At 34.6% G+C, this 15,130-nt stretch overlaps 1 protein-coding gene across 2 annotated transcripts in view; it reads left to right on the top strand.

Moving 5' to 3' along the window:
• Nucleotides 1-14,196, top strand: part of grm2a (glutamate receptor, metabotropic 2a) — a 39,128-nt gene extending 24,932 nt beyond the window's left edge. For both annotated transcript variants that reach the window (XM_046859339.1, XM_046859331.1), the window contains 4 exons: nucleotides 4,321-5,158; nucleotides 7,724-8,787; nucleotides 12,872-13,052; nucleotides 13,603-14,196. In XM_046859339.1, the coding sequence (XP_046715295.1) occupies nucleotides 4,321-5,158; nucleotides 7,724-8,787; nucleotides 12,872-13,052; nucleotides 13,603-13,670 (2,151 nt within the window). In that variant the 3' untranslated portion in view covers nucleotides 13,671-14,196. The remainder of the gene's footprint in view (nucleotides 1-4,320; nucleotides 5,159-7,723; nucleotides 8,788-12,871; nucleotides 13,053-13,602) is intronic.
• The last annotated feature ends 934 nt before the right edge of the window (nucleotides 14,197-15,130 follow it).

The following is a 15,130-nucleotide window of genomic DNA, read 5'->3' as shown; positions in this document are numbered from 1 at the left end:
AGTTAAATATGCTAAATTAGGTTATACAGTATTCCTGTAACATTGATAATGTTGCTAACTCTATTATAATAATAGTTTCAATCTAGGAAGTTGAATTTCAAAAACATAGTGATTCATAAATTCATAAAAAAAATATAGGCACTTTTAAAACACTGATAAACCAGTGGAATTAGGGAAATGTAACTATATTTGTTTTATATATTCCTCAGCATGTTGTTTGCTTTTTAGTCTGTTTAGAATTAATGTGTGCACAAGCACATGTACATTCATGTTTGCACATGTGTGTGTCTGCGGTTCAGTATGTCTAATCCTGTGGTAGACATACTGAACTATTGCAGAATTGAAGACAGGCACTAATCCACAGGGAAAACAACATGGGCTTTTCATGTTGAGAAAATCTTCACAACCCCAGTCACCAAACCCCAGTCAGAATGAAGCTATTTTCCTCTCTCTTTTTTTATCCTTCCCTTCAAGATTCTGTCAGTCTGTTTTTTTTTCCCCTTATCTTTTCTCTGTCTTTCACACTTGCTTCCATTTTCTTTTCAGGTCTCTGTCATTTCCTCTTGTGGCTTTTTCTCTCATACAGTAGCTTTTTTTGTCCTTTATATCCTTCTCGGTTTTACTCTTTTCATTTGTCTATTCACATTTATTACCAATGCTTTCTTTCTTCAGTATACATTCTTTATACTCTCTACAGTATGAATGAATTTCTATAGTTAATTTTGAGACGTTGTAGATAGACTTGAATAATGAAATATGTTTAAATAATTGTATATTGTGAATGTATATATGCTAAAATTGGGCTGAAATAGCAGATGAGGTGGAAAGAGTAATTGACAAAGAGATGAATAAAACATGCAGGTACTATAAGGGTAGTTGGTTGATTCAACAGATTAATAAATAGGTTGTTAATATAACAGAGATGTAAATATATTATGTTCAAGTCATTTGTTAATAAATTATTTATTAAATTTGATCTTAATTACAGAAGTGAAATCTTATTTAAATCTTTATTTAAATTTTATTTAAAAGACTCTTAATGAGAAATAAGTGTATTAAATGTCACTCAAAATATGTCTGCAAACATACAACTGTCACTAATCATATTTCTGCATGCCAAGATTTGTCATAATGGATTCATAACCTTTCGGTGTAATTTCATTTGTTTATACAGTATATTTATAATAATTGCTAAAATTATTTTTATAACAGTAGTTAGAATTACTCTGGTTTTTACAGTAATACTGTCAGGGATTTGATGTCAGTGCATTGGAGGAACAAAAACATGTGATTTATATAGTTACTGTTTACCAGGTTTTGTTGTTCATAATAAAAGAAAGTTTGTGCTTTATACTATTGTACCCACATAACATATTTATATAATAACTTACCTGCCATTTTCTTATATCCTTATACTTACTTACTTCTTATATCTTAAATCTTCTTTTCTGGAATAGTACACAAACTAATCTGGTAAATCCATATAAAACTGCTGCTAATTTTCTTGCCATTGAGAGTCTGGGTGTACATAAAGACATGGGCTCCATATTTAAACATTGAAATCAGTTAGTGTTAAAAAAATCTCTATAAAGTTAATATATATATATATATATATATATATATATATATATATATATATATATATATATATATATATATATATATATATATCTTGAAAATATGATGCTATTTTGGTGTGCTGTGATCTCTGAAAGCTTTTGATAATGTGTTTTAAAATGAAATTTCATTATACTTTTGCCAGGTGTGAACATTATATTTCATCTTTCAAATTTAGTTGTGGGTGCTTTAGTGGTGGAAAATTATTCTTCATCTTCTCATAAAACTGCAAGTTTTAATCCCAATCATGCCATAACAACTATGTCAGGGAGCCAAGTGAGCGAAATTGCTTGTGCGCTATGAGTGGAAGAAATGTCATTACTGTATCTCCTGTGACACTAGTGACTAGTGACACTAGCAAATCTTTGGCCTTTGTAGCTTGTGTATGCAGAAGAGGATATGAGTGTCTTATGATGCTTTGAAATGCAATCTGAGCAGAATTAAAAAAATATATGTACTTGACTAATTTCACATGTTTTGGTGAAAGCATGTGTTAGTCATCACCTATCCTGGTTGGTAGCTAGCATATAATAGAACAGAGGCTGTTGGGTGGAAATTGTTTTTACAATTTCTGGGCACTCAGAGTGATATAGAGATTAAAAAAATATAATATTTTGAACGGTATATTTAAGAATAATTCAGAATAATTTGTTCCTTTATTTATCTTTCCTGTGTACCTGCTTGAGGTGGATCAGAACCAATCCTGTAAACACTGACATAATCCCTGGTCTGGATTAAATCAAGGACCCTGGAGTTATAGTCATAATTTGTTTGATTCAAATGTCATGTATATAGATTTTTCTCAATCATATCTGTATTAAAACAGGTCACATACAAAAAGTGTAAAGCAGGCCATGTCAGTAGTAAAGATCCAGGAAGGTAAATGTATTATTATAAATGTATTCAGCTGTCTTGAAACATAGTTTATTCAAATAGAGGCTGCAAGAATTGCTTAAACAGACTAGATGTTTTATAGTCATTTTGTATTACAATAAAGTCAGTGTCAGTGGAACATAAGAAAGTGCATAGAAACAAGCCTTTTCCAGTACTAACCTCTGTCTACATCTCTCACTGTTTCTATAGCAACATATGTATTAAATGTATGCATGCTGAGCTCTCTATGCTAAAAAACATTTTTAAACATTTTTTGGCAGTGTACTTTGTAACAGGGTTTTGTTTAAAAAAATTATTAAGCCATCCAAACTCTGATCAACATTATACTAAAAGAGCATGAACTGCTGAAGCCAATATCTCATTTGTTAATAGAACTAAAAGCTAGGACTTTTTAAAATGTGCTAATTGTCATTTTACACAACAAGCTGTAAAAAAGCTGTAAAAACTGCCAAATGACTACTATTACACTGTAGGTCCTGATAGCATAATGGTGCAGGGAGCAGCATTGGCACCTCATAGCTTTAGGACACTTGATTTAATTCTGGATTAAACTGTCATCATCGAGTTCTGCATGTTCTTCCGTTTGTCTGTGTTTGTTTTCCCATGGGCTCTATGTTCTTTCAATCCCTCAAAGACATCCTAGAAGGTAGATTGACTGTGATAAATTGAGCAGGTATGCAGTGGTGCTTTGCCATAGCATCCAGCATGCATTTTCAAAAACATATACATGTTTCTTATTTATTTATGTCAAAATGAGAGACCTCTCTCTATTGGAAAAAAAGATTCATATTGTCTCAGGCAGACTTACTTCTAGTTCCACATTTGGGTATTTTGCATTTGATCAACTCTGAAATTACATGAGGAGGAAAACTCTAGAGGTATCAAGCTTAAAAGGAAAGCCAACCTGATTTTGGTGACCACAGATACTGTGATTCATTGATCTTTCACAACTGTATTCTATTCTGTGCCATTCTCAACAACAATATGAGATCAGGTGAATGAAGCTCCTAGAAGAAGCAGAGAATTTGAACTAGTGGGCAGAGAGTCAGGATTACCAGCACCTCATCATTGAGCAGGTGTAAAGTGTAGCTCAACAAAGAAAGAAAAAGAACACAGATTATTAGGAATGCTTTTGTCCTGTAGTACTTTAAGAAGAGGTACATTGTGTGCAGAGTACAAGCAGGGAATTTGGCAAGGCTTAATGGCAACCAGACTATCACAGAGTATATGCTTCACAAGGTGAGTGTGGGTAGAGAGTTCTTATATACTGTCTTGTGTAATTATAAATAGATGTGTGTAATGAGTAAGATGGTAACTTGACTGTTGTAGCTGGGTGATGTGATTTGTAGCTGCCATGTTTGTAGTCAGCATTGTACTGGATAATGGATAATGTAGCTGTAAACCATTACTACCCTTGGCATGTCAGTATGACAACAAAACTGAAAGGGAGATACAAAATCATGGTAGAGTCCACATACAAAAATAGACCACATCCACTTGGTTTAAATGTTAATGTGTCAACCGATATAGATATTTGGATTACTAGACAAATACAGTTAGAGATACATATACTAATCTGACTATTCTGAGGCAATACAATATATCTTATGTTGGTTTTTGTTGGTTGGTATTGGTATTGTGTTTTACACAATAAAAAAAAAAAAAAATACTTTTTAGTCATTACGTTAATGCTCTAATTTGTTATACTGTATAACCTATAATTTATAAATAATTTTATTATAATTGCTCAGCCTAACAGTGTTTAAAGACTCTTTTCTGCACACTTCATTGATCATTCTCTTCATGCAGGTGGCCAACCTTTTGCGACTTTTCCAGATCCCACAGATTAGCTATGCCTCAACAAGTGCTAAGCTCAGTGATAAGTCCCGCTATGACTACTTTGCTCGTACGGTTCCCCCAGACTTCTACCAAGCTAAGGCCATGGCTGAGATCCTGCGCTACTTCAACTGGACTTATGTCTCCACTGTTGCCTCAGAGGGTGACTATGGAGAAACTGGCATCGATGCTTTTCAGCAGGAGGCCAGAGCCTTGCAAATCTGCATTGCTACATCTGCGAAGGTTAGCCGCTCAATGGACCGCTACAGTTATGATGGAGTGATCAGGTCTCTGTTACAGAAGTCCAATGCTAAAGTTGTAATACTCTTTACAAGAAGTGAGGATGCCCGGGAGCTTCTAGTTGCAGCAAATCGCATGAACGTGTCGTTTATCTGGGTAGCCAGTGATGGCTGGGGGGCACAGGAGAGTGTGGTGAAAGGAAGTGAATCAGTGGCTGACGGAGCATTCACCATTGAACTTGCTTCTTATCAAATCAACAAATTTGCTGAGTACTTCACAAATCTAAATCCTTACAACAACACTCGCAATCCCTGGTTCCGAGAGTTCTGGGAGAATCGGTTCCAATGCAGCCTGCATGATATTAACTGTGGCAAGCATTCTCTCCGCGATGGCAAGTTTGAGCAGGAATCCAAGATCATGTTTGTAGTGAATGCTGTGTATGCAATGGCCCATGCACTGCACAACCTGAGACAAGCAGTATGTTTAAACACCACTAAAATCTGCAGTGCCATGAAACCAGTAAATGGAAAGAAGCTGTATAAAGATTACATCTTGAAGACCCAGTTTAATGGTGAGTACTTTGATGGTAAATATTCCACATTTCTGGCAGGTTAAATTGTATTTTTATAAAGTTATTACCCTTACTTTATATTATAAATGTACATTTAATTGATTTAAAATTATTGTTTTGTCTCTGCATTCAGTTATTTAGTATTTGAACTGAATGTTGGTGTAGTACCCAGTGTGTATGTGCTGAGAAAACTTGAGCAGAAGGCACATTTCTTAGTTAAGCTTTGGCTTATTTTTATTGTAATAAAACCTTTTGCGACAAAGCTGGCAGAGCCTCAACACACACACACTCACACACACACACACACACACACACACACACACACACACACACACACACACACGCCACTCATTTGTGTACTACAAACACAAATGAGTGGCGTGTGTGTGTGTGTGTGTGTGTGTGTGTGTGAGTGTGTGTGTGTTGAGGCTCTGCCAGCTTTGTCACTCAGCACACCTAAATAGGCAGGTGGTAATAAGACCCAGATGAGAATCATTATGCGTTGCCTGCTTCCTCTTCTCCATCTACAGCTGATGCTCAACCACACCCCCGCTGCCACACTCAGCTTTACTTTGAGTGTATCTATGTGTAATTTTGGTAATCACAGGTAGTAAAGCAGGCTATGAGACAATAGGACAGCTGAAATTAAGAAAAATTATTTAGTACACTGTTTCGGTACAAGACACAGTATTTTGTAAAATACAATTAAACTACTGATAAACTTCATTATCAGAAAATCAGTGTTCTGAATTATGCTGTGGGCGAATGAGAAATTATGTACTAAAAGAGAAAAGGAGTGTGAAGGAAAACGATCTCTTCATGTTACAAAACACACCACTTTACCTGTAAATCATGTGGCTGCTTAGACCACCACCAGGATGTTTGAAGTGTGCAGAAAATAACAGCTCAGATCCAGCCATCTGCCTTAAAACTAAGCAACAAAAACATATTAAATATTTTTTTTATTGTCAGAAGCAAACAGGTTTTTTAAGCCAAATGACTGAACAAAATTTCTTAGAGGATGCAAAAGGCTCCTAAAATAAGCTGCAAATAAAAATGGTCTGATGATGTCTACATACTGCATGAGTGCAAATTATATGAAGAATATGTTTATATGTACACTGATTTGTCTATATACACTATATGACCAAATGTTTGTGACATATTACCATCACACCAATGTGATTTCTTTTCAAATTAGTGCCAGAAAATTAGAAACAAACAACTATATGCCTTTGTACAGTATTTGCTGTAGCACTGAAATTTCCCTTTACTAACACCACCAAGTTGCCAGGCTGACACAGCATGACAATACCCCTGTTCCCAATACATGGTCCAAGGTTTTAGTGGGAGAGCTCAATCATCAGCTATTGGCATGTCCTGGAATACACACTGATGGGACACTAGTTCACTAGTGGCAACATGTGTACACAACCAAACACACACACACACACACACACACACACACACACACACACACACACACACACACACACACACACACACACATATTTACTTCTACAGCCCTTCATAGTAGCCATTTCACCTACACACAACTAAGAACTTGGAGGACATTCTCACACACAGACTGGACCCTAGAGGTATGAGGTGGCAACACTACCTACGTCACTACCATGTTGCCCTTTATGATTCACCAAGCCTGATTTAAATACCTTTAAATTAAAGATGACATTCCACTTTTTACTACCTTCACATTTTTATTATTGCATTTTAAAGCCAGCAATGTTGCCTTGCTAATTATTTTAAGTATGATGCAGTAGCTCATGATACATGACAAAATAGGATGAAAATGTAGATAAGATTTAGAGTAAATCACATAAAAAAATATGCAATTGTTCTATATCACAGAGTACATATGTAATTATTATTTGTGAAAAGAAATGATCTGATACGAAATTTAATTATGCAAGTTTGTAACAAAGAGCTTGAGTTGTAAATTGCTATGTGTTGAACCTGTTTGTATCGTATTGTACTGACACAGTAGGGGGCACAGTCTATAAAACAGAGTGCCTCTATCCTGCTGGTTGTCTTTTAAACCAGCCTAATCTGAAAGATCAATGGACATGTAAAGCCATTTCTTTTGAGGATAACCAAGGAAGTGAAATGAACTCAAGGATTGAATCAAGCTCACTACTTTGGTAGGGCAATCATTTTGATTGTGCATCTTATTCGCTGAAAGCTATTACGCTTAAACAAACGGGAAATCAATATTTGTATAAAGATGTTTGGGGATGCTGAGGAAAAACCTGTTTCTGTCATACAAAAATATATATTTTGTCTTATCTAAAGTGAAACTTTTTTTTGATGTTCTTTCAAGAACTGAAAAATTACCTGAAAAGAAACATGACAATCTTGTGAATCCACCTACTAGCCTTAATTATGTAAATTCATGGTGAAGCTTTTATGGTTGTAAGTGCAGAGAGGGGATATTATAAAAGCTTTCAAAAGGCTCTGATATAATAGATTTGAAGCTTTTTTTCAAGTCTTTCCATGTCACTTTGACCTTGATCATATTGGCTTACCTTTTGTCCTTTGTTTCTACAGCTCCATTCCGTCCAGCTGAAACAGAGAACACTGTTAATTTTGATGCTTATGGGGACAGCCTGGGTCGCTACAACATCTTTCACTACCACATAGAGAATGGCACATATGTATACCGTAAAGTGGGCTATTGGGGCCAGACTTTGAACCTAGATATAAATCTTATTCCTTGGGATAACCAAGTGTTACCTACCTCTCAGTGTAGTGACCCCTGCAGGATGAATGAAATTAAGAGCATGCAGCCTGGTGATGTCTGCTGTTGGATCTGCATCCCCTGCCAGCCCTACCAGTATCTCCTGGATGAATTCACTTGCGCAGAATGCAGCTTTGGCCAATGGCCACTGGCCAACCTGACTGGCTGCTATGACTTGCCTGAGGAGTATATCCACTGGGAGGATGCCTGGGCCGTAGGACCAGTCACTATTGCCTGTCTTGGGATCCTGTGCACACTCTTTGTGATTTGTCTCTTAATAAAGAACAATGAAACGCCTGTAGTTAAAGCTAGTGGACGAGAACTTTCCTATATTTTACTCCTGGGTGTGCTTCTCTGTTACTGCATAACTTTTATCTACATCGCCAAACCTTCAGTAGTTGTGTGTACGTTACGTCGTCTTGGACTTGGTACCTCCTTTGCAGTCTGCTACTCAGCGCTCCTGACCAAGACCAACCGCATTGCCCGTATCTTCAGTGGTGTCAAAGATGGTGCACAAAGGCCAAGGTTTATAAGTCCAGTTTCACAGGTAGCTATTTGTGCTGGCCTCATTTCCTGTCAGCTGTTAGTGGTGATGGTCTGGCTCTTGGTAGAGACACCAGGTGTAAGGAAAGAGGTCAGTCCTGAGAGAAGGGACATAGTCAGATTGAAATGCAACAGCAAGGACTCCAGCATGCTAATTTCACTGACCTATAACTGTGTCCTCATTATCCTGTGTACCTTCTACGCTTTCAAGACCAGAAAGTGCCCAGAGAACTTCAATGAGGCAAAGTTTATTGGTTTTACTATGTACACCACCTGCATCATCTGGCTGGCTTTCCAGCCCATCTTCTATGTCACAGCCAGTGACTACAGGGTAAGCAGATTTAACATTGTTAATACTTATTTCCAATGGTTTTGGATTTACAGCAAAAGCTTAAGGAACAAAACTACAATTCTGATCTTAAGGCAAACAAAAGCTTCCCCTTTAGTCGAATGTGTAATTTTTAATGTCTAGATTTCCAACTGTTTACATACAGCCAGCAATCACACAAAATTGTTATTTTAGTTTACATTAGAATAACACCAATACAATAACACATTTATAGCACACTAATAACAATAATTCATCATACACTATTTGTCAAATGTTTGGACACATTTTCTCCTATGGGCATTTTCTTAATTCTTAGTATTTTTCTTTTAAAAACATTATAATATTGAATACATTGCCACTGTACAATTATGCAATGACCAACAAAAGTTTAAAGCTTCACAAGAACCTTCACCCAGAAGCCTTCTCAAATAGGGTCAAGCACAAGTTCTTTTACTCATCTTTAGTAACTTCTTTATTCTGGTCAAGATTGGAATTAATTGAAAGCCTATTCCTTTGAACAGTGAGTTTGAGGAAAGAATACATGGAGGGGACAATGGTCTTGTGCAGAGTGCCATACACACACATACACACACAAGCATGGGGAATTCAGAGTAATAAACTCTCCTACTGGCATGTTTGTACTAAAAAAAAAGAAAAAAGTATTAATTCACAATTCACAATACATTTGCTGTAAATATATAGATATTTAATATATGTAAAAAAAATCACTTGCAGTAAGCAATTCTTTAAAGTAAGGACTTTTTTTTTAAGAAAGTGACTATCATTTGTACTGATTGATGCTTTAAAATAATAAATGAAATAAGCAAAATGATCAACACCCACATTAAACATGGCTTCACACCCATGTCTGTTATTCAAAAAGCAGCCTTCAATTCCCATGATTCTCATTCTGTAGTCTTTCACATCCTCATCAAGCTCAAGAACAAACACCTTGAGCCTCTATTATTCTGCCCATGATTACTGATTGGACTCGATTGTTCACTCAAGCTGCCATTGTGCTTGTGATGATTTTGAGTCTGTGTTGTTAGTCTCTTTGTTCTGTTGTTTGCCTAAAATAAATTATTATCCCATTAGTCTAATCTACAGTAGCTCTGGCGTAATGAACTTTTTTTTTCAGTTGAAAATATCTGAAATTCAAAACAATAAATAGCAAGTTAATGTAATATTTAAGTTGTATGTGGGTGATATATTTAATCATGGAATAAATGAATCAGTGTATATGATTTTCTTAACATTTAAACAACCATCAATTAACACAGTAAAACGACATTATGTATTTATTTATTTATGTATGTATGTATGCATGTACTTATTTATTATTTAATTATCTATTTTAGTACTACGACCTTTATCCTTCATCCTTTTCAATGTTACATACACCACATTCTCATGCAGCAAATCTGTTCATCCATTTTTGGTAACACTATGGCTCTGCCTGTATTGCCTGCTCATGCATTACCAGATCGAGACACAACTACTATGTCACTTTTATGGTATAATCTACAATACCTACATATTTATTATTTATTAATAGCCAAAATAGTGATACTATATACTCATTGGCTGTATCTTTCTGAAGAAAATTTCACATTGTAAATTGAGTTTGCAATCAAAAAGCAAGTTCAACTACTAAACTTTATTTTCAGTTAATTATTTTTACATTGCATTGCAGCTCAACTCAGAGCAGCCAAAACAGCAAAATTAATAACAAATATTTTTAATGAACCCTTTTGTTCAATTCGCTGGCATGACATTTTTAAACAAATTATTTTTTAGTACAGAAGCTGTGCTTTCTGCATTGTTTTCACAATGACCCAAAATGCATGTCATAAAAAGACTCAAATTTTCAGTTGAAATGATACAGTATCCTTTTGCAAAATATTCATTTTTTTTTATTGCATTCATATGTGTGCGGTTCAGGGAGATTACATTGCTTTCAGTTCTTTGAGAAGCTGTTTGTATAAAGACAATAAAATGATTACATTTGCAATCCTTCTGAACCTCCTTTCAGCAGGTGACAGAAAATTAAAAAAGCTTTTTGACCCATGATTGCTTGCCTTTGTGTATAGAGCCTGAAATAAAGAGGGCATGATTTCATGGGTAGACACGGCCCTAACGAGGATGTATAGGAATGAACAATGCCAAGGAAACACTGCATGACTGACTTTTCTTCAATCTGTAGGTGTAATATGGCTCTAATAGGCTTTCTCTTTGAATCCACAGGGTCAGATAGATTAAAACAAAAAGAGAAAAGGACGGCAGCTTCTGGCCTCTAATGATAAAATTGTGCAGCCATGAGCATGAAGGGGAAAGACAAAAAGAACAGGATGACCCTGAGTATGTCTTTTTAAAACAAAAATAAATGTTGCTTGTGTATGTCTTTGGTGCATACAGTTTGCTGGAAAGGTAAAATATGGCAATTCTATTAGACCAGACTATAGTCATGCTTAGGAAGTGTGAGATGAGGGATTTCTGGTGGGAAATTGGTGATTTGAGGACATTTAATGCTACCGATAATTATAATGGAGATTTGTTTGTATAATGTATAAAACAGGAATGGTCATGTATAAATGTGAATTGTTCAATGAGCCAGTGAAGAAAACTGAAATACAATAAATTGATTTGAAGATTCTATGGAGGGGTAATAGGTGAAGCCAGAGGTGAGAAGCAATTAGTTATTTACCCCTAGAAAATGTATCTCTATGATTGCAGTCTCATATTTGCTTAAAGAGTTATGTTCCATGTGCAGTTATTTGGGTTGCATTATTTAAATCCTACAAATGTATTGTTATGCAATGCTTGCCTTTCTGAAATACTCCTGACTCTAATTCAGCTACCAGAATGGTAAAGTCATGCTCTTTGTAAGTCATGTGTAGCTTGCAGGAACGGAGATCTGTAAGCGGAGTTATTAGAACTTTATGGAATGAAGGTTGCAGTAAAAGTGTACTAAATAATTGGTAAGGATGTGTTTCGATTTAAAGCACCTGTATTAGTGTGGAGTTCATACAGAAATTGCACTTATTTTCAGATCTACGGTTAAACAAAACTGCATGTTACTTGCAGAGTTGCATAGACGTCACATGCATGTGGAAGCAATAGGTATGTCTGACTTGTGCACATTTTTTTTTACTTGATTTCTATCAGTACTTCTCTAGGATTATTTTAAATGAAAAGCAGTGTTAGTTCCTGTGTGTAACCACATTATATAATTATTATAATATTTAAACATTTTCACAGGACTTATTCAAAGGCAAACATTTCTTACTTAAAATGAACAGTTCTTTTTATTTAGCCAAATTGTATTAGTTAAATCACTTAAATTATTTTATTTATTTAATTCAATTCAATGAAAATATATGAAATTGATTAAATCTGTTTTAAATAGCTTACATCCTGTGTACACATTATAATACACATCATGTATGTCTTTATTTGTTACAAAGTAATGAGGGCATAAGCCATATGGTAAAAGTTAGTACAATATTTTAACAATGTATTTGACTAGCAGTATAAAGTACTATATATTGATTTTAATGCTTTTGTTTTATTATTTTAGACAAAATTTAGAGACATATCAATTTGTCTTTAAGGTTTCAATAAGAAGTTTATTAGAATACTTACCTTTTTTTATTTATACATATACTGTATCATTGCAATAGTCTTCTATTTTGTCTCTGCATTATGTCAAATCATTAACTTTGACAGTAGACACATACAAGCTGCTGCTTCTTTAGCCTACATTTTCAGTCCCTCAAATAATTCATTCAGACCTAAAGGCAAGTGCTTGTGTTTATAAGATTATGCTCTATTGACAATCAAAAATCTGTTATTAATTTAACTATATACAATAAATAATAAGAAACCAGGTGTATTACCTCTTAAACCTTGTTTCTTCACACATGCACTGTCTATATACAGACATAATACACTGCTTTAGGAGGGACACACGACAATTCAACTACAACTCTACTCAAATTAGAATTAATAGGTAACCGTTCTCCTCTTCACCCTCAGCTGCTGCAGTGAAGTAACGTTTGCTCTTATTCTGTTTATGTTCTCTCAGGTTCAGACCACCACAATGTGCATCTCAGTGAGTCTGAGCGGCTCAGTGGTGCTGGGTTGCCTTTTTGTCCCTAAAATCCATATCATCTTGTTCCAACCACAAAAGAATGTAACTACCAGTCTCAGGGTGGCCACCACTCGCTTCAGTGTGACCACTGGCCCCGGCTCCAGCTTCTCTCAAGGTACAGTTTATCTCCAGAAGAGTTAAAAATCATATCAAGATCTTAGTGTAAATGGCCATTAAATCAGAAAGGAATTTTAGCACTTCTCTAATACACATCGCAATTACAATGTGTTTATTAGACTGAACACCTTTATTAGATCAAATCCAGTTAAATAATTATTAAGAATTAATATTTATAGTCAGAATGTAGCAATGTCATAATATCTAAGAGCCTATTCTTTAAAAAAAAAACCTGTGATATTATAGTGTCAGAAAAAATTCAGTCAGAGAAAAGTCTCTTTCCTTAGAATGTGGTCATAATGGAATAAATGTTTCTACCAGACAGAAACTAATCATGTGAAAATATTAAAATGATTCTTGTTGATCAGTTGGAATCCAGTAAAAATACCTGATCCCAGTGATGTCATGATAATAGACTGAGATCTTAATAAGACAGGGTGGTGATCTTGAAAAAAGATGCCAAAAAAGATATTGATCAATTATTCTGAGAGGAATATCATACAACCTAATTAAAATGAAATTTCTTTGTCAATGTTTTGTGTCTCCAGCATCCAACATTGTGCCAACAGTGTGTAACGGAAGAGAAGTAGTGGACTCAACAACATCATCACTCTAAATTAAATGCTATCCATCCGCCAGATGTGGTATACAGATGCATTTAATCACTAGTCAGTAAAATGTGTTTGCTCATATTAGGGAGGCTTCTCACAATAAGGAGTAGCACTTATTTCATTTACAAAGTCCTGTGAAAAAAAAAAATCACTCTTTCTTACTTTCTCTTGTTCTCTCTTGCTGCTTCTTTCCCTTTTAAAGTCTCCCTCTCTCTTTCTCTCTCTCTCTCTCTCTCTCTCTCTCTCTCTCTCTTTTCGTTCATTGTTAGAAAATAATGGGATACCAGTGGAAGCTCTGTATACCACCAATTTTTATAGAAAATATGCTAATTTATTATTTGAAACATGGAGTAGAAAAACAATAGTGAATCTGTTCAGTGTATCAGATACAGAATGTTTTAATTGTAGATTTTTGGTGATTCAGGTATGTTGTTTCATTGTAATTACTGTAAATAAAAATGTGCTTTTTTTATGAATATTAAAATGCAACATGGATTTCTTTGTACATAAATTAAAGGTGATGTCAAGGATGTCTGTATGTTTTCTTTTTAAATATTTGCCTAAGCTGTCACATTTTTCAGCTGTCTATATATATATATATATATATATATATATATATATATATATATATATATATATATATATATATATATATATATATATATATATATATATATATATATATATATATATATATATATATATATATATATATATATATATATATATATATATATATATATATATATATAGATATATATATATACAGTTTCTCCGCTCTTTGTGGTATTCCAGGCTGTGTAAATGGGAGGCTGAAAAATAAGCCTTGTAGACCACAAACATTCAACTAATCAAGACAAGTGGGATCTCTGTCTGTCTTTCAGTCAATCTGCTTGACCACCTATTATTAATAGTTAGGAGAAATAGATTTGGGAAGAATGAAGTGGTCTCCAAACTTTCATAATCAAGGGTCAGCGTTTCTAATATCGGGGCATATACAAGTAAATAATATGAATTATTTATGCATAGATTTTTGAAAAGTACAATGGCAGAAAAATAGTCATTAATTAATAAACTTTAACAATAAACATGAGAAATAGATAAGCAGCCAAAATATTCTGTTGTATCTGCCTTGTTTATTATATTATTGTTTATTATAACAAAATATCTAGACACCTCTCTCTGTCTCTCTCTCTCTCTCTCTCTCTCTCTCTCTCTCTCTCTCTCTTTCACACACACACACACATACACACACATACTTCTTTTTGCTACATGGTGGGGACTCCTGACTGGGCGGTTACTCGTAGGGGCACCGATTTCTAAATACATTAGGCCACAATTTTTAAGTCAGACTTCTCTTTTGGATTTTTTGTTTCTCAAAAATCTTTATTTTTAGAAATACACAAGTTTAGAGAGCTCAATTTTTGTCTGTTTTTTTCTATTCTGGTGGGGATGTCCCTAGTTT

This window comes from Silurus meridionalis, chromosome 1 (genome assembly GCF_014805685.1).
Source record: "Silurus meridionalis isolate SWU-2019-XX chromosome 1, ASM1480568v1, whole genome shotgun sequence".
NCBI classification, from domain to species: domain Eukaryota; kingdom Metazoa; phylum Chordata; class Actinopteri; order Siluriformes; family Siluridae; genus Silurus; species Silurus meridionalis.
The sequence above is the reverse complement of the archived record's forward strand: the minus strand, read 5'-3'. Positions and strand labels throughout refer to the sequence as shown.